The 20,780-nt window shown below is 37.1% G+C and overlaps 1 protein-coding gene across 1 annotated transcript in view; it reads right to left on the reverse strand.

The window, feature by feature from the left end:
• The window catches only part of clstn2a (calsyntenin 2a), a 153,952-nt gene that overhangs the window by 29,804 nt on the left and 103,368 nt on the right, over positions 1-20,780 (reverse strand). Inside the window, exons 3-9 of the mRNA XM_063461335.1 lie at positions 16,304-16,499; positions 13,957-14,068; positions 13,701-13,797; positions 8,324-8,473; positions 4,893-5,078; positions 3,969-4,226; positions 2,102-2,223 (exon numbers count right to left, since the gene is read on the reverse strand). Coding sequence (XP_063317405.1) covers positions 2,102-2,223; positions 3,969-4,226; positions 4,893-5,078; positions 8,324-8,473; positions 13,701-13,797; positions 13,957-14,068; positions 16,304-16,499 — 1,121 coding nt within the window. The remainder of the gene's footprint in view (positions 1-2,101; positions 2,224-3,968; positions 4,227-4,892; positions 5,079-8,323; positions 8,474-13,700; positions 13,798-13,956; positions 14,069-16,303; positions 16,500-20,780) is intronic.

Raw genomic sequence — 20,780 nt, forward strand, 5'->3', positions numbered from 1 at the left:
TGGGCAGGGCCGCCTGCAGATCTTTTACCGACTGAAAACCTTTTGCACATTGTGAATAAAAAATATGACAAAGAAGAGCCAGGACTGTTGAGCAGCTACAATCCCATACGAGACAAGAATGGGACGACATTACTCTCCCAAAAGTCCAGCTGCTGGTCACCTCAGTTCCCTAATGTTTACAAACTATTGTTACAAGAAGAGGGGATGCTACACAGTGCTAAGCATAGCCTTGTCCCAACTTTTTTTAGATGTTTTTTAGAGCCATCAAATTCAAAATCAACTATTTTTCTTAAAATTGAACACTTTCTTAGTTTCAATATTTTTCTATGTTTATGAAAAAAAATTATTACATTCCCAAGTATCCCATTGGTTTTTTGGAATTGGAGTTGACTCTAAATTTTCAATCAAAATAAAAAATGTACATTTTACTATAGAGACTAAAACGTGCTACTGGTGTTCAAGGAATTGCAATTCCCTTGTTTGAATCATGCCTATTTAACAGATCCATTTTTTTCTACGTAAATGGTTAGTCTTCTTCTTAACCATGGAATTCCACAAGGTTAAGTGCTGAGACCAATACTTTTTACATTATAAATGCTAGCCTATGTCCTTTAAGATGCACATTAAACAAATATGTTGGAGTGTTTTCATTCATCTGTGCAATATCCTAAAGTGATGCTGAAGATCTAATTCTGGCATTCATTCTAGGCTGAATTATTACAATTCATTACTATCAGGCTATTCTAAAGTTCCCTGAAAAGGCTTCCAGTTAATCCAAAACACTGCAGCGAGAATACAAACAGAAAGAAAAAGAAGAATGTATTTCACCCATATTGGCTTCTTTTCACTGGCTCCCTGTTCAATCCAGAATTTAATTTAAAATCCTTTTCATCACATACAAGGTCTTAAATACTCAGGCTCCATCCAATCTTAAAGACCATATAAGTCTAATAGGGTCCTTTCTCTCATACTCCAGGCAACTTGTGGCTGCTAAAGTTTCTAAAAGTAGAATGGGAGGCCTTGAATGCAACTCTTGCCAATGCTCTGTCAGCCTGGAAACAGCTCCCAGTTTGGGGGGGAGCCTCCCAGTAGACAGCCGCTCCATTTTTAAGATTACACTTTTTAAGACCACATGTTTTTGATAAAGTTTACAGTTAGGGCTAGATTCTCTGACCCTGAAGCATCACTTAGTTATGCTGCTATAGGCTGAGAGTGCTGAGGTGCTGTGTTAAGCTGAGCACTTCTTTTTCACTCATCTCTTTTCACTCTCTAGGTGTTTACATACCGCTGTTACATATCATTAAATTTGCCATCAGTCTGTGTTTTGTTCTCATCTTGTTTAACCTTTACCTTAAAGTTTAAAGCACCATGAGGCAGATGTTGTGATTTGGTGCTCTGTAAATAAAACTGAATTGAATGCAACTCTCACCAACGCCTGTTTCAAGAGCTGCGGGGAGTAGCTTCCTTTTATCCAGATGATTCTCATTTAAGTGTCCCTGTCACTGATGTACCTGACCTTTAAACATCAGTTTGACAGTCTGCATTGTTCTAAACAGACAGGGTTAAAAACAGAAGTCGCTTTGAAGTCTAAAACTTTTTACCTCCCTGCAGTGCATTTTATTTAATGCAATAGTTACTGCCTGCAACATTCAGTGAGATTAAAAAAAACTCTCTTATTTGCATTCTTCTAGTAGACGCAACACTATACTGCATGATGCAACTTTTTACCTCTTAAAGGTTCCCTGCAGGACTGAAACACATACCTTCAATGCAAATTAGTTCAACAACTCTCCAGAGGCATGACAGGTAGTAGAGATCTGCTGCTGGGTGAGCTATTACCCATAACTAAACAGACTTTCCTCTTTTGGTCTGTACTTCTGTGTGAGTCTAAGTACGTGTGTAGGATAGTGGTGTCTTTTACTCTATTATATCATGCACCAAGCAGACAAAAGCCATGAAAGGCCTTCAGTAATTAAAATGAAAAGCCTCTCACTTCCCTATAGAATGAATAAAAGCCCTTTATCTGCTCTACAGAATCACCCTGAATCTATATTCAGATTTAAATAGGACACATACTCACACACAAATATGTTATCCATACCTGCTCCAGTTTCCAGTGGAACTCAGCAGGTCTGAAAGTGTCAAGCTGAGTGAAATCTCTTCTGAGCAGAAACACCAGGCGGCAGTTGTGAACATACAGAGAATAATGGTGGCGGTTCATCTCTACAATGGGAAGACCAAGAAGAGGCATGGTCATACAAAAACATGCACACATTTGAATGAGGCGCAGTTTTAAATTACACAATGTTCTAATCAGCAGGTTTATTTCAAGGAAAATTGATGTTGCTCATGTTCATGTCAGTAATTTTGTTTTTTCCTTCAGTTCAAAAATTGGCATAGAGTACAGCTTTTTACTTTCACATCAAATGGGTTTTCCACATCAGTCAACTAAACAAAGGCAGTTTAGTGAGTGTGGTCTGAGCCGCTTGCATATCTGCATTTTTTCCTTATGGACACATACCCGCACTGAGGAGCTGGTACTTAACTTAATGGTTTTTGGTGTTTTTAATGGAAGAACCAACTTTAGTCTTTCACTGGTGTGAAAACCAATATTTATTTAGCATATAATCATATAATAAAGATATTTATCATAAGTTTTTTAAGCAGTGCTAATGCTCCAGTCACACTATGGAAAACAAGTGGTTGTAGACTGCAGGATGACCAAATTACCGTGACTGTGTGACTTAACTTCCAATCCCATTGCCTTTAAAATGCATGCTTCAAAGACAGAGATCATAATGGAAGTCTGTCTGAATTTTTAAGTTAGATGAAAATTATTTGCAAACATTTGCCAATCTGTCTGAGACTGCGATTGCTTGGCTGCAACTTTCCTCCCACCAGGCGACCTGTGCAATTGCCTTGTGAGTGAAAGCAGTGAGTGTTGCATGCCGAGCTGGTCACGGCAGCTATTTACAAACAATGTAAAAAAAAAAAATCAACGTAATCACCAGGCAACCACCAATTTTTCCTTGTTGCAAAGAGGTTGCCTTCCCATTTTTACTCTAGTGTGATTAAGCCATAAGATGTGTAAAAGGGGCGATTGCTTCTAATTCTAATACAGTTTTCTGTCAGAAGTCAGAATTTGCTAATTTCATTTATAGTGCGTTTTCTGTATTACTCTTCAACTCTTCAATATAAAAATAGGAACATTTGTTAAAAAAAAATCAATTGAATATGATAAACTTCAGTGCGATCATGCATTTAGGAATATATTATATACTCTTCATACATGAGTTATCACTATAATGGCATGAAAATGAATGTGATTGTGATATGGCTCATCACCGGCCCTGCATATCATCTGGCACACCCAGAGGAGTGATGGGATTCAAAACATGGGCATTTTATTTCACAGCTGGGCTGCACATTGAAACTGTTGGTACTTTTCACATCCTTAAGCAAAAAGATTACAAATAAAAAGTGGTTTAAAAGATGCTGGTGGTCTACAATAAACTGCTCTGCAGTTTTGCATTACAAGATCAGGCTACTAATTTCGTAAGCTAATAAGCCATCTGTGAGACCATTGTGAGCGCGTGCAATGTGCAGATGGCTTGTTTAATTACACAGTTCAGGCAGCTCAGTTCAGAGATGCAGTGGGGAAAAAGTTTTAAAGAGCATTTGCCACTGTGGGCTTTGGTCTCAGCTTAATTACCCGGTTGTTTTGAAAAAAAATTTTTTTTTATTATTATTGATTTGCGATAGGGCTCATGCTTATGGTATGTTTTGTAATGTAGGACAAAGCACAAAATGTTTAAGTGTCACTGAAAGGTCAGTGGTTTCCAGTAGTGCTGCAGGAGGAACATACTGGTGAAATGTCAGCAAACTGAATCTAATGAAAAGATTAATTTGCCATTTAGTTTTATGTAGTCTGGATCTTATAAGTGAGCACAGTGAAATGATTTCCTCACCGGTCTTGTCAGAGCTGCACAGTAAGGTTTCCTTCTCAGCTCTGAGTCCTGGACTGGGCCCGTGCTTCATCCATGTTGCTATGGTGAACTGGTCTGTCAGGTTTTGTGGTACCACGTGATCTGGGACATTTGCAGCCTGACGCCCATCAAATCTGTAGATAAGGTCGCTGTCTCTGCCGCTGTCCGTCAGGAGAGCAGCTGTCCAGTTTGTGGAAGGGCTGGGGGCAGGAAGGAGGTCAGTGCTGCCTGATGCTGCACCTGGAAGTCACAAAGCCATGATTAATAAATCCATCTATCTACATGTAGCATGCAGTCTACTTATATAGTCAACATTCATCCTGCAACAAAGACACAGCATAATTAGAAACTTCAATGCAATTCGGTAAAGCTGCCATCTGTATGTGTTTTTCTTTCAATTTAATTTAATTTTGTGCTTGGTTGAAATGATGTGATGGACTGTTTTTAATTGAGTTTTGTTTCTTTGTTGGGAGTGGGTGTTCAAAAAGCACAAAATGTTTAATGCACAAAACCTTTACAAGCTTATTTTTTCTCTGGTAAAAAAGTAATCCAATTACCTGTTCCCCCTTTCTGGCAGTAATTACAAATTAATAAAGTTACCTATCAGATTTGAAGGCACAGTTTCACAGCGTTTTCACATTTACTGTATAAACTTGCCTCAGGCTATTAATGGGATGTAATGTCACTTCAGAATAGTAAAATGGCATGCAGGCATTTGGCTTATTAAAATGCATCGAGGGTTCAGATGTCAAGAAGTTTTTCATTCTTCGAATTAAAGTTTTCCATGTCTCTCATTATTATCAGAGTCCATTTAAAATGGCACCACCCTATTTCAACAGGGCATCAACATTCCTCACTTCCATTTAGATTAATTTACCCTCCACCCACACTCCCTTTTTTCCTCACCACAGAGTTTTTGCAGAGACTTTTCAGAATATGTTTCGCGGTCGCAGCCCTTTCCAATGTGATTTGTCTGCAGCTCTACCATTGCTTTCACGCCAGATAAGGGACCTCCACACGTTTCCAAGTGCATCTTGGGAAACAGCTGCTTGCTCCCAGTCCCAGGCTCATAGTCCACCCGTTTGTTCCAACCTGAAAGGACAAAATCACTGCAACAGTTTGTACACCTTAGGGAATTTATTTAGTTATATCAGTGGTCTTTTGCAGTGAACCTGAAGGTATTCAGTTGCTCTCTGGAGTAATCTGAATGATCTTTTCACCCCATATTACATAAGAAGGAAATTAGGCATCATGACACAAGTTGTAATGAGCTTGATATTAAATCACATCTTAGAAACGGGATGGGAAGGGTCATCCAACAAGGTGTTTGCTTATATTTACTGAATCATGGTGGTGAAAGAGATTCATAACTTTGATTTTTCCTTATAGAAATCTCTGTGTTGGTGGTGGAAACCTGGTAGCTCTTGCTAAACCCACACAATATGATATCAAGTCTCCTGAGAAAAATCACACAGAGAGAAACAGACTGTGATAAGGTAGGCAAAGAGAAGTGAGAGGTGAGGTGGAGCTTGTATTAATGCCAGAGAGACTTCTTCAAAAGAGCAGCTGCAGAGGCACAGCCGACCTTTACACACAGATGATAAATAAGGTTATGTGTACAGAGGACTTGGCCTGAATGCATCACTGCATTATGTTTTATTCATAAGCTACTATGGATTAATGGTTTTACATTAAGCTAAACGCGGGTTAATGGTCGTGCAGTATGGGCTCTTTTATGAGCCAAATTACAAAGAATAATGCAGCTTTGATGAGGATGTTAGCAGCACATGAGATCAAGCGAGATTCGACATGATAACACTTTGATACCATCTGCAGCTCAAAAATAATTCTCTATTTTTCTCTGTGAGCAACAAGAAGAGTCCTCCAGCTCCAGGAGACATTTTTCCTGTCAGTAGTTTCATGTTGAGCAATGCTGGATGTTTTGGTATAAAAATAGACATGACTCCTGTATTCTTAAATTAGTTTTTTCTTTAGTCCTGTTGTGTTAATGCCTATGACATGGAGATGACCTTTAGAAATAATTAGTTTCTATTATATTTATCTTGTGTGATGTTGCGCTCAGTATTACACATCCCTCAATAAATTACCCCATAGCCAAAACCACTTGAAATCACACTATTTTTTAGTATTTTTGTGTGATCCCTTTGGACTAATGTATGATGTATTTAATGCCAACTTATGTCAAAGTGACTGTCGTCGCCTGAAGGTGTTGTGTTGTTTTTGGGTTTTACATTCTTAGGTAATATATATGAATTTGTGTTTCTGTCTCAGTTTTACTGTTATTCTAGTGTTTGAGGGTTTTTTTATACTTTGTTTAGGCTTTGAAGACCAGTATGCTGAGTACATTAGTGCAGTATAATTTGCCTTTTGGCTTCTGTTCCAGTTTTAAGTGTTTGACTTGTATCAGGCCTTGGGTCCTCCTCTGTATACATTGCCCCCTCTGATTCATTTCTATGTCACATGCCTTTGTCCTCCAGTGCTTCCTTTTCCCCGTCTTCATGTTTAAGTGACTATTCTTGTCTCCTTGTTTAGCTTGTGTCTCTTGGTCACTTCCTGTTTTGCTCTGAAGGTTAGATTTCTTTCATGACCTGTGTCAGTTTTACTTCCTGTCCTTGTCTTCCACCTGATTACATGATTATCTTCAACTGTCATTCACCAGTCAGCTCCCAGTGTATTTATAGTCCTGTCTTATACTTGTGTCTTCTAATTTCTTCCTCCTGGTTTCTCCTGGCCCTTTGTGATTTTGGTTTCTGCCTGGTCTTTCTCATCATGATTTTAGTTTCCTGGTTTTAATGGACTTTGCTTAGCTTGGACTTTAATCTATGAAAGATCTGCTTACACCAATATTTTATCTATAGCAATAAACCAAATGTGAATGTGTTTTGGATCATAAAAAGTTACACTAAAGTAACTTAAACTGTTAAACTGTAGCCAAAGCAGTTCCTTGGTCAGAATGTATCATACAAGACTCAAACTAAAGATCTTCAGCCGTCTGTAATGTAATCTCTTAATCTAGATCACTTTTATTTAGTTATGTTTACAGTACTTAGTGATCTGCTGGCTTCTTTTGCCGTCTTTGCAAGATATAAAGAAGCTACTCAGCTTCCCTGTGATGCCCCCCTGAAGTTCATACCTGCAGTCTTCACGGCTTGAAAAACTTCTTAAACCACCTCTGCAATTTTTTGTTTGTATTTTTTATTTAAATACCATATTTTTCTCAAGATATACAAAGATAAGAATCTGCCTGAACTCAAGCAACAATGCACCATGTTTGTTGTTTGATCCAAAGTTTCATTTGTGGTGAATATTCATAGACTAATCGAAAAATAACAGCAGAAAATACCATTTGTATGTTCTTCTCTTCATTCTCTTTTTGAAGGAACTTGTGTCCTTGGCTTCAGATTTAAGACAATGGTCATGAACTCTGTGTTTCTTGTTTGCTTTCATTGCTGCACTGTCAGTAACACAAACTTAAAATGTCCTAAAAATAGTTCAGAAAATAATAAGCCCCCCACAGGATTTTCTGTGTACTTAGAAATTGGCAAAGAGCAGGCTGGTTCATGGATAAATAATAGCTGTTTTGGCTTACTTTATCTTTCAGCTTTGCAAAACCTTTGTGAATATGATGGGGATAAATTTAAGCTCCTGATGGGCTAGATGTTAGATATAAAAACAACACAACCAACTCGGGCTAAAGAAACACATTCTTTCAGACAGAACCACAGCTATATGGTACATTTTGAGGTTTCCTACCATCAGCTACACAGTAAGCTGTATACTGGTCACATTAAAGCTGTAAGAATACCCATCACCTCTCTCCCACACTATAACTTTGTTTCTTCCTTTCCTCCCTTGAGTTTTCCTCCTTCCTCTTCCCCATCTCCCCTCTCTCTTCTTATCTTTCTCTGTCTTCCTCTTTCATTCCTGTGTGAACTTGACTCCTGAGATGCTGTCAGTGTTGACAGGTGAAGCAGCAGGGGAGACAGGCTGACTCGAATGCCAAGCTGCTGCCATGTTAAAGGAGGAAGAAAAAACCCACAATCTAGTCAACTTTCCCTTCGGAGGTTTTTTGTCAGGTCTCTGATTTCCTCGAGAGATGCTGATTCTAAAATAAGAGAATTCCCTTGAGGGAAAGGATATGCCAAAAAAACAGAAAATGCACTGAATTGCCTCCATCAATTTTGATGGCACTGCTAACATTTAGGGAAAGTGTAAGCATATTTTATCCAAATACAGATGCAAGTCAGTTTTGTCCATTACTGGCAGGTAAATTAAGGTAGCATGCAAATACTTAAGGGACTATTTCTTCATCTAACCTTGCCATCCAGGTTTGCAGACAGGCTTTACTTCAATATGCACCACCACATCCTCCTTCGCTCTCTTCTGACCACAGTCAAAGGCCGTCACCATAATCTTGTAGCTCTGCTGTTTGTCGTAACTCAGCCGCTCTGTGTTTCTGATGTTACCTGCGGAAAACAAAAACACAATGGAAATATAATTATGATTTTTCACCAGCGGAGAAAAAAAGCTGTTGTGCCTATTTGGCAATAACAAAGCAAGCAGCGCTTCCCACTGAGCAATAATTGGAAACGACTTGGCATTAAAGAAACTGCTCTTTGTACTTATTGAAGCCTTTTACTGAAAACTCAAGGTCCAGTAACCTTGTATTACATTTGAATATTAAAACCTCTCTGTAAACAGTAAATCTAAAACCGCACTGATGGATTATCTTCACCTGTCACCAGGGTAACGCTTTGAGAAGAGTATGAGAAAGAGGAGATGCCACGAGCCTGTACATTTTCAATAAGAGGCCTTGGATGCTACCAAGGCAAGGTTATTCACTGAGGTTACTATTTTGTAACTGTGTGACTCACTGCCAGCTAACTGTAAAAGATAATTATTAGCATTTCACATTTTTCCTGTGATGTTCTCTGTTAAAGTTCACGCTGGTAATGTACCTTTCTGACATAATGTCCCTTTATAGATTAGCCATTAACTGACTGCTGTCCTTAAGCTTTTTGAATGTTTCTATTTTATGATGGTTTTTTGACAGCTTGTGACAGCTTGATGCGTACATATTTACTGATTTGGGAAACTTGGTTTGGATTTGGAGAGATTATTGTAACATTGGCATTAAGGACTGTGTTTTCAGACCCCAGAAGACAACTGAAACTATTTTTGTGCTGCATCTGGAGGCTTGGCTGCTGGCAGAGAAGAAAATCAGTTCAGAGAACAGAAAGACAGAAAAAAAGAGACATGTCAGAGGAAGAAAGGCAAGGAGGTCAGAATCAGACAGTTTTTACCAAAAACTCCAACAGTGAGTGTTTGATCTGCTGCTGGTGTGAACAGTAACAGGAATGCTACTGAAATCCAACCAATTATCAAAAACAGGTATACAGGTGCAGTTATGTATCATTTTAAAAGCACAATTTCCCTTCTCTGTTTATTAGCAGAGAACCTTTCTCCAGGTGGTTGATTTAGAATTTTTTTTAACCCCTTTATCAGTTAGTTTAGCAGTTTGGTAATAGTTTTGTTTAACAAAATGAAATAAAACGATAGAGTGTCTCGGGAAAGGTTTGGACGCCCTTTAAGCTTTGTAATGATTCTGCATCAATGTGACCTCAAGCAACAATCTTCATATTTTGTTTTTTAAAGAGAAGCCAAATAAGCAAATTAAACATAATTATTTAATTTACTTACTGACCTAATATGTAGAGGAGCCAGGAGAGTTAAATACGTTAACTAAGTTAGTTAAACATTAAGAAGGTTAAAAATGAAGACATTTAGAGAAAAAAAGTTTTATTTAAATATGTCATATAAATACAATATCTAATGAGTTGTCATATTATTAATACTTTGATATTTTGTCTTGCACTGATTTTGAGTACCATGATGCTTTTTAAAGTACAGTAACAATAGGCTGGAATATCCCTGTAAGGTTTCCATTACTTTGAAAGGGCTGATAACACAGTTTGACAGGCATGAAATAAATAGATAGATGATTAGATGATAGATGATTTCTAAAGCACTATCAGCTGAAATACTGACATATCTCAGCGTGGTGTGCAGTGTGTCTGTAAAAATATTGAGGACACTGGACAAGTGAAGGAGAAAATAAGACATGGCAGGCCTTAAAAAAATTTAAAGCAGATGGGAAAAACATGGGGGGAAAGCAACAGGTTAATTCCTCAGTTTGACAATGTTAGGAAATAATAAAGGTGGTCATACAAAATGTTGACTTTCAAGCTTGTTAGAACTGAAAAAACTCTGTTTTGTCTTATATTCTGTATGCACATATGCTTGCACATGTTGCAAAACTCTGTGAATCGTTTCCCATTTATCCAGTAAAATATAAAGCAATGCTCAGTATTTTATATGAGAGTAAATTATCCACTGGTCACTCTAAATTGCACAGTCTGCACAGGTCTAAGCAATATTATAGTCAATTATGTCAATGTCAGCAGTCAAAAGAGAATATGAAGTAAAATTATCTAATTTTATTTATCAATACCTAAAAAAAATTATTTCCTTACAGATGATTTTGAACTCATTTAAAGAAGGATGAATGAGTACAAAAAGTAGAATCTGTAATCACAAAACAGGATGTTCTTTTCTAAAGAGCTGAATTTTACTGTAGCAAATATGCAACATCTTACCTCCTGTAACACTGGCTTGAAGCCCATTTATTTATACCAGTCTAAACAATGGTGCTTTGGGTTCAATAATTTTTAATTCTAAATTTACTGTCTAATTTTAAGATTACAGTTTACGCCACATCCATTAGCAGAACTACATGCTGCAGCCCATTTACGCTTTATCTTATCTTGCACTCTCAGTTCACAAAATTACCATTTCTCTATAAAGAAAGTCTAACTAATATGTTTCTTCCGAACAATAATATTGTGCCTGTAAGGGCTTTAAATTGAATGAGCCAGACAACGGTAAAAGACAGAGAAAAAGACCAGGAGGTTGAAATCAAAAAGTAATAAGACAAAATATTAAATATGACCCTAAGAGAGGGAGATACAGTAAAGAAAGCAGTGTATGTGTCTGTTTGGATTACACAGATCAGCTCAGTGTGGATGTGCAGGCTCAGAGAGACAGTAGTGCAAATCCCAAAGCTGAAATTTTATATAGGCAGATAAGCTCAGAATAGCACTTAATCAAAAATAAAATACACTCCTCCAGTCAAGTAGGACTGGCGTAAAGCCACAAAGGAACACGGGAAAACTGAAAACAATTTAAGAGGAAGGCAGCTATCTGTCAAGTAACTTTTGAGCTATGAACCGATAAAAAGCTACCTCATGGATTACAGTATTATTCCAACAAAAAGGAATATTTCACAGTTGTCTGTTTTTCCCTTTTCAAGATGTATTTTATTGTTGCATTAACATTAATCTGCTGTGCAGACAGCGTTACTTTAAAATCATCCTCGATATTATTTCTTTACACAAAGTTGTTCTCCATGGCCCGTTTCATTATTCATTTTAAAGTCTTCGGAGTATTCTCGGGCTGTCTCATGTTCGTCTTTGGCAAAGGCTTCTACATATTCACATAAGTTCAACTGGCTGAGATCACAGTATTACATGTATGGCTGAGGAATAGTTTTCTTCTTTTCAACACATTGGGCATTCTGTTTGTGTTCAAGTGGGACAAGAACCTGACAGCCATTAGAGTCAGAGTAACTGTGTTGGAAATATAAAATATGTCTCATATGATAAAAATTAAAAATGTTTTTTTACCAACAAAATAAGAGATTGTGCTACAAATATAGTAATATAGTGCTACGAAATATAGTGTATCAATATACACTATTTTTTGTTATTCACCGAAAGTGTATGAATCTAATTGTCTTGTGGTTAATACATCAAAAGTGTGAAAAGGCCTTAATCCCACAAGGCAAGGTCAGTATTACAATAAATATAAATGTCTCCAGGCAAAATGCTTTTGTGCTCTAACTAAAGTAAATTAACAGGTGCTATTAGACTAAATTAAATTGATTATTATCATAAAGTGAGTGTTTAACAGTCTCTTTTAAAAAAAGGAGTTAAAGTAGTTCAAAAAGAAGTTAAACAGCAAACTATCGTAATTGTATCGTAATAGCCAATAAGATTGTGGTGTCAAGAGACAAGGAAGGTGTGGATGAAGATATTGTCAATACAAACTTGTGTAGCGTGTCTACAGTCATTTGTTTCAAGTATATTTCCAAGACAACACAAAAGTCATTCCAATATATAAAAGTGGAGAAAAACACATTATCCAATTAAAGAACAATTTCTCCACTTCCCAGAGCTGGAAGCATTGAAATACACAATTCTATCAAGTGACTGTTAGTTTGTGTTTAAAGCAAATAGGTCTTCCTCCTTAACTGTAATGCAATGAGTAGAAGATATAACACACGCACTGGATAACAAGAAATACACTGTGTGACCTCAAAAAGCTTTAGAACACAGATTATTTATGCAAGAACTGGAATGGGACAGTCAGCTTATGTTTATATTGTTACCTAGATGAATGATATCAGTATAGATGAATAAATAATGCTGACTATGATTTAGTGACGGTTACTTGTGAGGTTCCACAGGGTTCTGTGCTGGGCCCTATGCTGTTTATATTGTACATAAATGACATATGTAGCATGTCGAAATTGTTAATATTTGCTTTATTTGCTAATGACACAAATTTATATTGCACTGGGTTTGGAACAGCTTTTGAATATAGTAAAAGGGAATTAAACATTGAATGAGTTTAATATAAATTAATTATCACAAAATTTTCTGAAAGAATTTCACAAGAGTGGATCACACTACATTTTTGAGTGTGGTAATTCACTTTAAATTATGTTGACAGGCTCACACAAACAATTCCCAAATGTCCAACATAAAAGTCTTAAACACTGTAATATTATATAACATTAACAATATATTTAAAAGTTATATATACATACTCTGTTGTTCCTTGAAAGTTTCACAATTACCTATTGTGTGAAGGTATGGGGAAACACATCCAAAACACATCAATTCAGTTTATTTGCTACAGAAGAAAGCTAAATGAATTATAAATAGATCAGATTATTATAAACCAACCAACAGACTGTTTATTAAATTGCATGCTTTAATATTTTATGACTTAGTTGATCTCTGCACTGCACTGATAATGCACAAAGCACAAAATAATCTCTTTCCAGGATGTATTCAGAGGCTGTTTCAGAGGGAAAGGTATGTTTAAAAAAGCAAGGTCAAGATAAATATTAAAAAAAAAGATGTATATCTGTAAAAGGCGTAAACACGTTGAGTGATTGTGACAGGGAATTAAAAATCTGTGTGTTTAAAACTCGGGTCATAAACATATATAACAGTGAGGTGTGATTATCACTGTTTATGAAATATTAGTCTTTCTACTTGTTTAATGTTTTTTTCTTGATTTATTATGTTCTTTGGGATGTTTCTGGTGATATCTACTGTAGCTAGAAAAGAGCAGGTGTGTGTACCTAAAGCTTCAGCCTGAACCTATTCGGTCAATTCTTTATGTTCTTACCATTTAATTAAATCTTTTATCATCAAAACATTTTTTTAAAATCATTTTTTGTTTTTGATTTAAAAGAAATGTTAATAATGACCTTTTTTTTTTTTTTTTTATGTGATCGCTCCTAATCATATCACTTTCCAGCCAGACATGTACAAAAACACTTACCATTGCGGTCTATGGCAAATGGCGTCCCGGCAGTCACAATTTCATAGTTGCAGATCTGGCTGTACTGTGGTGAACAGTCCTGGTCCCAGGCTTCCACCTTTAACAACCAACATACACTTTAATCAAACACAAACACTGCTAATAACATTGTTGCTGTGTACGCTTCTTGTGGCATTGTTAGACCATATTCATTTATTCATTTATCTGACATACTGATTTTAACAATAAAGCAATGATAAAAACAGAAAACTGATACCTGCAAAATGCTGTCATAGATCTTTCCTTCTGTTATTGATGCCTTGTACAGAGACTCCCGAAAGATTGGGGAGAACTCATTGACATCATCCACCTGGATGTGAACTACAGCCCTGGATGTAAGAAAAAGTAGAAGACAGAAGATGATGGTATGAGGGATTACACACTAGGTAAAATATGTAATTAATGTGGAGCTGAAATAGGAAAAATAGGAACACTAAGGCTAAGGAAAAAGCACAGATTCATCCCCTGCATGTTTTGCAAAGCTGGGTTGTTGTTGTTCAAGCTTCAAATTTTTCTCGCACCTGCTTTTCCTCTCCCTACATTCAACTCTGAATTCACAATATCATCAGCTGGGAGGCATTAACGCAGCTCTCAGATAACATTTGTGCACTAAAGTATATAAATGAAGCAATAACGCAGATGTATCATGAAGTTTTCTTCACCGGTGACCTTTGCTGCCAGCAACTCCCACCGTATCTGAGCAAGCACATCTGGCTAATTAATGACATTAGCTTAATGAGGCCTATTTAGAATGTCATGCCATGATAATGTGACACACACAGACACACACAGGGTACAGTCTGTGTCATTCATCTCCCACTAAAGAAATTCATCACAGATCCCTGAGCTGATAAATTTCTCTCCATTTCTCGCTCTTCTCCCATAAGCGGTGTCTTATTTTAGCTGCTTGGTGCTTCTGACTGGAGAACCAGAGGGTTTGATTTGCTGCTGTCCACGCCAGTCTGCCTGTCTGTCAATCTAATTCACATAGCACCGCTACACAGTTTACAGACAGACATTATATTGACAAAGCATTAGGAGGACATATCTTCAGACATATCTGCAACAGCTGTGACTGCTAGAGTATAAAGGACTGAGAGACAATAACAACAGAAGAAAGGAACTAGGAAAGGAAAGACTCAATCTCATTATCACAGTTATTCTTTTTTGTAACTCCCAGTGTAATTTATGAAGGAATTTATAAATAGAGCTAAACCTACAGGAGCCTTTTTACTCACATGTTACACTTTTAGAATAAAATAAAGATTCAAATGAATGCAAAGCCACAGACATTGCATAAACACAGTACTGTGCCAAAGTACTGAGTCACCCCTGATGTTATTTTAAATATTTCATTTCCAAGGAGCCAGACTTGCTTGCAACATTTAAAAGTGGTCTTAAGTTCTACAGACTTTTGAAAGTCTTTCAAAGTTTGTCTCTCGACATACTTTGGCTACTTTTTTACAGTTATCAGTCCAGACCTTTTTTCGGTCCATTTTTAGAGGAATGTAAATTTTAAACTGTATAAATGATTTTATAATTTCTTTAGTTGAATCTATAAAAAATGACATAGTTTCACAGGCATAAAATAGTATTTTTTGTACTAGCAAGGTCATTCCCAAAGAGCTATAAGCAATAAGCAGTCTGAAAAGCGTCTGATTGTCAACGGCTTCATTTTTTAACATGACAACGATCCCAGACACTCAACAGAACAAAAGGCAGCCAACATCCAAGGAAGAGCTTAGACTGTCCTTCAAGAAGCCTGGAGAATTATTACTAAAAGTTATTTTAAGAAATTGCAAGAAGGTTTCCCTAAGAGAGTTCAGGCTGCGTCAAAAGATGGTTAACCAAATACTGACTTTCAAACTCATTAAGTTTGTACAAACTCTGTTTTTAGTCCTATATGCACTTATTTCCCATTACTACCACCACTGTTATCATTATTATTATTATTTTTATTATTATTATTATTATTACCACCTACGAAATATAAAGAAATCAGGGGTGGCTCAAAATGTTTGCACAGTTTGCATTTATGATGACGACTTTGAGCATGACACCCCAAAAACTTTCCATCTTAAGACCAGTGCTCCTCACTGCTGGAGATGTTTTTCTGTTTTTAAAACACTGGCATTGTTTTGTTGTGTTTCCCAGAAGTTAATGTGACTCACTTGAGCAGCTGCCTTTGTAACTCTGACATGTATATTTTGAAGATAACATCTATTATTTGTAAGACGTTGTTTTGTCCACCCCCTATAAATCAGCTATAGTTGCAGCTACACAAATGAGTCACGCTGTGATAAATAATAACAGGCAGCGCCGTATGTGACAGTTTTAATACTACATTTTCAGAACAGTTTTCAGAAAATATACAGAATCTCACAAAAGCACAAATAAACAAGACAGGCACTTTTTGAAATGTTTGGCGCACTATAAAAAAAAATCTTTAACATAATGACGTTTTATTGATTAAAGCAGAAAACGTTGCATAAATCAATTCTTTGTCCGGGTGTTTACGGAGCTAAATGGAATGCAAACACATGAACAGTCGCAGCTTGACTTACTTGTGGGATTTCTTCCAGTTTGCACCACTTGGGCCGGCCCCACAGTCATAGGCCTGGATAATAAAGGTGTACTCTTTCTGGCTCTCACAGTCCACAGGGCTACTGGCTCTTAGCACTCCTTCTCCTGATGTGCGATTCAACACCACAGCCTCAAATGGAGCATCATCGCCGTTGATCTTAAAGGCACAAATCTCCCCTAAGAGGAACAGAAATGAGGAAATGTTACATTTAAAAGAATTACACAGTCAGAAGTAGTGAGAATTTTTTTTGTTTTTGTTTTTTGAAATGCAAAGACACTGATTTTAGATAGTTTCGAGTAGGAGCTAGGTGGCTAATAAAAATCTTCTTTTTGATCTTTCTTTTTAAAAAATTGACACAAAGATGAAGAAGACAAAGGCAACACAGAGTCAACATCTGTGCAGCATGTGGTTCATCAGTGGACAGACACTGATGGGTACTTAACATGAAAGCAGTCAGCACAACTATCATACCTACAAGCAATTTAAGTCCACATTATGTGAATAAACAACAACAAAAAAAGGAAAGCTTTGGAAAATATTTCTTCTCTCCTCATTCATTTAATTTTCTCTCATGACACTGTTGGTAAAAATCTTATTATTTTGCTTTGTTTGTTTCTGCCTTTTTTTTTTCCTCCCAGCCATTTTCTCAAACACAGCAGTAGCCACCCAACAGCTCAGATAGTTAAAGATGAATCAAACTGCGGGTAATGAAGCAAAAACTAACAATAGACACTGCTGGCATTTTTCTTTACAGAATGGCTATCACTTCAAATTTCAGTCCATTTCTGGACACAGGAATCTTTGTCAGCATGAGCAGCTCACAAAAACACACTGTGGAGCTCCCGGGGTGTAGTTAAGAGAAAAAATAATTTCTGATTTGTGTCGAGCTGCGCCAGCTCAACAAAGGAGTGAATTTGTCCTGTCTGCAAAGTGTTTACACCACACTGTGGCAGTGTATTGTGTTGTGTGTTTGTGACTCTAGACTCGTCTGCGGCATTCATCCCCCGGCACAAGTGTTCATTTCAGGGATTTGGGAAATCTTTTTTGCAGAGGCAATGAAAAGCTGGTGTGCTCTGACCCTGTGCTGGCTGATATCTCAGAACAGAGTGGGACATAGAGGAAATGCCACTAACAAACACAAAGACAAAGCTCCCTGTCATCGCTGGCTTCTCTCCACTTTAGCTCCTCTCCACTCTCATGCACACAGATCCTTTTAACCTGATTCAACTTTGCAAATCTGCTTTAGGGTGAAGCCAAACATAGTCCTCTTCAAAGTTTGATCCCTTATGAATTTTCAAGATGCCCGGCCCCTGAATTGTCCTCCTTTTAAATTTTGTAGAAATGACAAGTTTCTCAATATCACAGTGGGACACAATTTGCATTTATAGAAATGCAAATTGTGCACAGGCAGGCCTATAGTCTCAGATGGGCCCAAATAGGGTGATTTTAATACAGTGCTGACTTAGTGGTGAAAGAAGGAAAAGGTACTTCCACTTAACAGTTTGGAGGTTGGATAGAAATTAATCTTTTGCTCCATCTGTTTTGACAAATGCGGTTTATTGGATTACATTTTACACGAGAACCAAACAGAGCTTTATAATGAAGCAGGGAAAGAACAAGAACGCGAGAACAAGGGAAGAGGAGGAATAAGATGTGTCAATGTATATGTTAATAGTAATAACAGAGATTTCAAGCAAATTCCTACTTTCTCAGCAAGTACTTTGCACGCACACGCACACACCCATCCATGCAAGCATAATGTGCATACATATATAGACTTTCTTTCCCGCCACTTAGTTTGTTCCTCATCAGCAGAGGGAATGCTATAATTTCAACCTTCTGCCGTGCATGGATGAAATGAAGCCCAATCTTTTGGCGTGTGCACCATGAGCGAAAAAGGGTCGGTTTTCAAAGTAAATATCCAAATGCATAGATTTTTGCTTCAGGGAGCTGGCCCGTCGCCACGGAAGAGAGGAAAATTCAAGAGTCAGCAAAAAATGGCTCGATAATAACAATCATCTAAAATAGATGGTACTCCACTGCATGCTTCAGCGGCATAAACTGCATCGACACAAAATGTCAAGCTGTCGGGGAACATGTATTTCATGGGATGTTAAATTGCCAATATAATGGAAAGGGACAGTAAGGATACAATTAATGAGAAAATGATTCCCTGCAAGCTAACACGTTGTCACAAGGAGCCAAAACAAATTTGCGCATTCCCGCTGCAAATTGCAGGACTTGACAGAGCATTTCATTTCTTTTAACTTTCATTTCTATATTTTGGACTGCTCACACTTTCTGTTCAATCTTCATTTTAACCACATCAAACGCAGCTTGTTTAAAAGAAGAATTTAACTTTAGGTCCAAATGGCTAAATCAGCTCTTTCTGCTCCTCCTCCCAGATCGTCATCACTGTATCATCTCAATGGCCCATCATAAAACTGGCTTGACCTAAAAAGTTTTTTCAGAATGTATTTTTGAATCTTTTTGAATGTCTTATAGTCTCTACTTCCTCCACTTCATGTACTGAGTTTGTAAAAGTTTCTAAATTGGATTTGTGCACTAAATGTTTTGCAGATAAGTCTGTTTGTTGCATAGTTTTCTGATTATCACTTGTAAAGTGATAATGTGATAGTCTTTATGATAACTAAACACTGCTAAACAAAGTTCCTTCCTGTGTGTGTGTGTGTGTGTGTGTGTGTGTGTGTGTGTGCCACAGATGTAGACTTACCCAGAAACTTTGTGTATTTGTTTGAGCCTTTATTCATAAGAAAAGCTGAGAGAGATAGCAGGGGAATCAGATATAACAAATGGTTCAACTGACCGAGATTCGTTTACAGACTGTTGTGTTGTCGGCTGCTCCCTTTAGGGGTCACCACATAGATCATCTGCCACCACTTCACTCTATCCCTAGCATCCTCCTCTGTCACATTAACCCTCTGCCCCTACATCATTCCCTACATCTATGAACCTCCTCTGAGGTCTTCCTCTTTGCCTGCTGCCTGGACTCTGCATCCAGTGCAGTATATCCACTATCCCTCCTCTGCACATGTCCAAACCATCTCACCCATGCCTCTCTAGCTTTGTCTCCAAACCGCTCAACCTGAGCTCTCCCTCTGATGTGCTCATTTCTAATCTTGTCCCTCCTCACCGCTGCTAATGAAAATCTTCACATCTTCAGCTCTGTCACCTCCAGCTCCACCTCCAGTCTTTTTGTCAGTGCCACTATTTGCAAACCATACATCACAAAAGGTCTGTATTAAAAAACATGTTACACCACTCCTTAAAAACTAGGAATTAGAGACAGTGCCACTTAATAGAAAAACAAAATCCAGGTTAATGAAACAAGAATTCTTGAGTGCCTAAAAAGAAGGCAGCTGAACTTTGTGTTATCCCCTAAAATATCTAGGTTTCTCCATCAGTTGTTTAAGAATTGAAGATCTAAAAACCTTTCTTCTTTGCCTTCTTTTCAACCACTCACCATGAACAGGATGATTGATAACCCACATGGATGTTAATGAAACGAGAACATCAGGTGCTATAAAAGCACTCACAGGTTTTACCGGACTCCTCTGTTATGACCCCGTGGCTCATAATGGCTCTGCTTAATTAAAACAGCACTGTGAAAATAATATCCCACAACAGGGAGAAAAAAGCTTTTTAAAACTTCTTTGAAGTTTTTTTAATTTTTTTTTGCTGCTTTTTAAAAGTCAGCAAACTTTTTTAGTGTTTTTTTTTTTTAAGAAATCAGATTTGATTGGTGACTCCATACATGCAGCTAAATGACAGTTCATTTTGATACATTAATTAATTAATGGGGCTTCAAAATTTAAGCAACAGTGGAAGAGTTGTAACATGTCATATGTGAATGACTTACTGCAGAAGTGACTGTTACTAAATACTTTAAATACACGCAGCAATCAGGATCTACGAACACAGACGCTTAAACATGAAATCTACAGCAAAACATTCACGAAATGCAATTTAAATTTCTTTTCTCTCTTCCTTTTCATGCCATTTTTCATTTCATAAAATAAATAATAGACAATAAACAAGTAAAAAACAACAACTACCCTTTATACATACTAAAGGGTTATCTAATCACAAACTGAGAATGTTATTTCATAATAACATTAATTTCAAGTAAATCAAATTTTGATGTATTTCTTATTGAACACATTTTTTAAGCAAACATTTAAGTGTAACAAAAGTGCTGCATAACTTCAGATCATCTCTGGCATTATTCCCTAAAATTATCCCAGTAATATAAATACAGTGTGTGTGTTTTTTCCATTATTTATTATCATAGGTTTTTGAAAAAGAAATACTCCTCTTAATTCATAATTGCTTGTTCTCAGCTGGAACAAATCCTGGACACCTGGAGGTAATTGATGGCTTTGCACTTTATACATAATCAGCATAATTTTAAATCTTTTAATTCAGCACATTTCTAC

Source organism: Pelmatolapia mariae, linkage group LG18 (assembly GCF_036321145.2).
Source record: "Pelmatolapia mariae isolate MD_Pm_ZW linkage group LG18, Pm_UMD_F_2, whole genome shotgun sequence".
Lineage (NCBI taxonomy): Eukaryota > Metazoa > Chordata > Actinopteri > Cichliformes > Cichlidae > Pelmatolapia > Pelmatolapia mariae.